This window comes from Crocodylus porosus, unplaced genomic scaffold (assembly GCF_001723895.1).
Source record: "Crocodylus porosus isolate Cpor-Errol unplaced genomic scaffold, CroPor_comp1, whole genome shotgun sequence".
Taxonomy (NCBI): domain Eukaryota; kingdom Metazoa; phylum Chordata; order Crocodylia; family Crocodylidae; genus Crocodylus; species Crocodylus porosus.
Window position 1 is genome coordinate 99614902 of NW_017728931.1, and position 864 is coordinate 99615765.

The window sequence follows — 864 nt, forward strand, 5'->3', positions numbered from 1 at the left end:
TTCAGGTAGTTGAAAGCTGTTATTAAATTCCTCCTCAGCCGCCTTCTCTCCATGCAAAATAAGCCCAGTTCCCTCAGCCTCTCTTCACAAGTCATATGTCCCAGCCCCCTCACCATTTTCGTTCCCCTCCGCTGGTCTATCTCCAATTCGTCTAGTATCTTTGGCTGGGCTGTCCCGTCCACGCTTGTTAAAGCAGGGGAACCCTGAGGCTCCGATGGCAGTTTCCAAGCCTGGGGGCCTGTCCTTGCTCAGTCTCCTAAGCGCTCCCTGGTGCAGGCAGGTGCCCCTGGCAGGGTCCCCAGCTCGGTGTGAATCTATTCCGGGCGGTTTCATCACAGGATGTAACGCTATTAATGACTGATCTACTGTTCTGTACTCAGGAAGGCAAATGTACATTACTATTACAGTGAAAATAACACACTGCACTCCCGCATAAATTGGATTCAACATTTATTATTTATTTCAATTTTAAAGAATACCCTATTCATCCCCGCCCCCTGCAGTCTCCTGGAGATTTATATCTATTTCCTGCAGGCCCAGGTCACCGCACTCCCACAGCCCGCTGGAGGCCAACGCCCCGCGGTGCCTGCGCAGGCGCAGCCGATCACAAGTCGCCCCCGCCGGCGGGAGGGGCGCTGAGGCAGCCCGGCTCCCCCGCCCAGCGGTGCGCATGCGCCCTCCCACCCCACGGTGCGCATGCGCCTTCCCGCGCCCCCCATTGGCCGGCGACGGCCCCGCCCTGCCGCGCAGGGGGAGCGCGCGGCTCCGCCCTGCCGCGCAGAGGGAGGTGCCCGGCGGTCGCGGCCGGACGGGAAGATGGCGGACCTGGACGAGCAGCTGTCGGACGAGGAGAAGGTGAGGCGG

General features: G+C 60.1%; 1 protein-coding gene across 1 annotated transcript in view; it reads left to right on the top strand.

The window, feature by feature from the left end:
• The first annotated feature begins 751 nt into the window (after positions 1-751).
• Positions 752-864, top strand: part of CAPZA2 (capping actin protein of muscle Z-line alpha subunit 2) — a 39264-nt gene continuing 39151 nt past the window's right edge. The window contains exon 1 of the mRNA XM_019543414.1: positions 752-855. Within this exon, the coding sequence (XP_019398959.1) occupies positions 817-855 (39 nt within the window). The 5' untranslated portion in view covers positions 752-816. The remainder of the gene's footprint in view (positions 856-864) is intronic.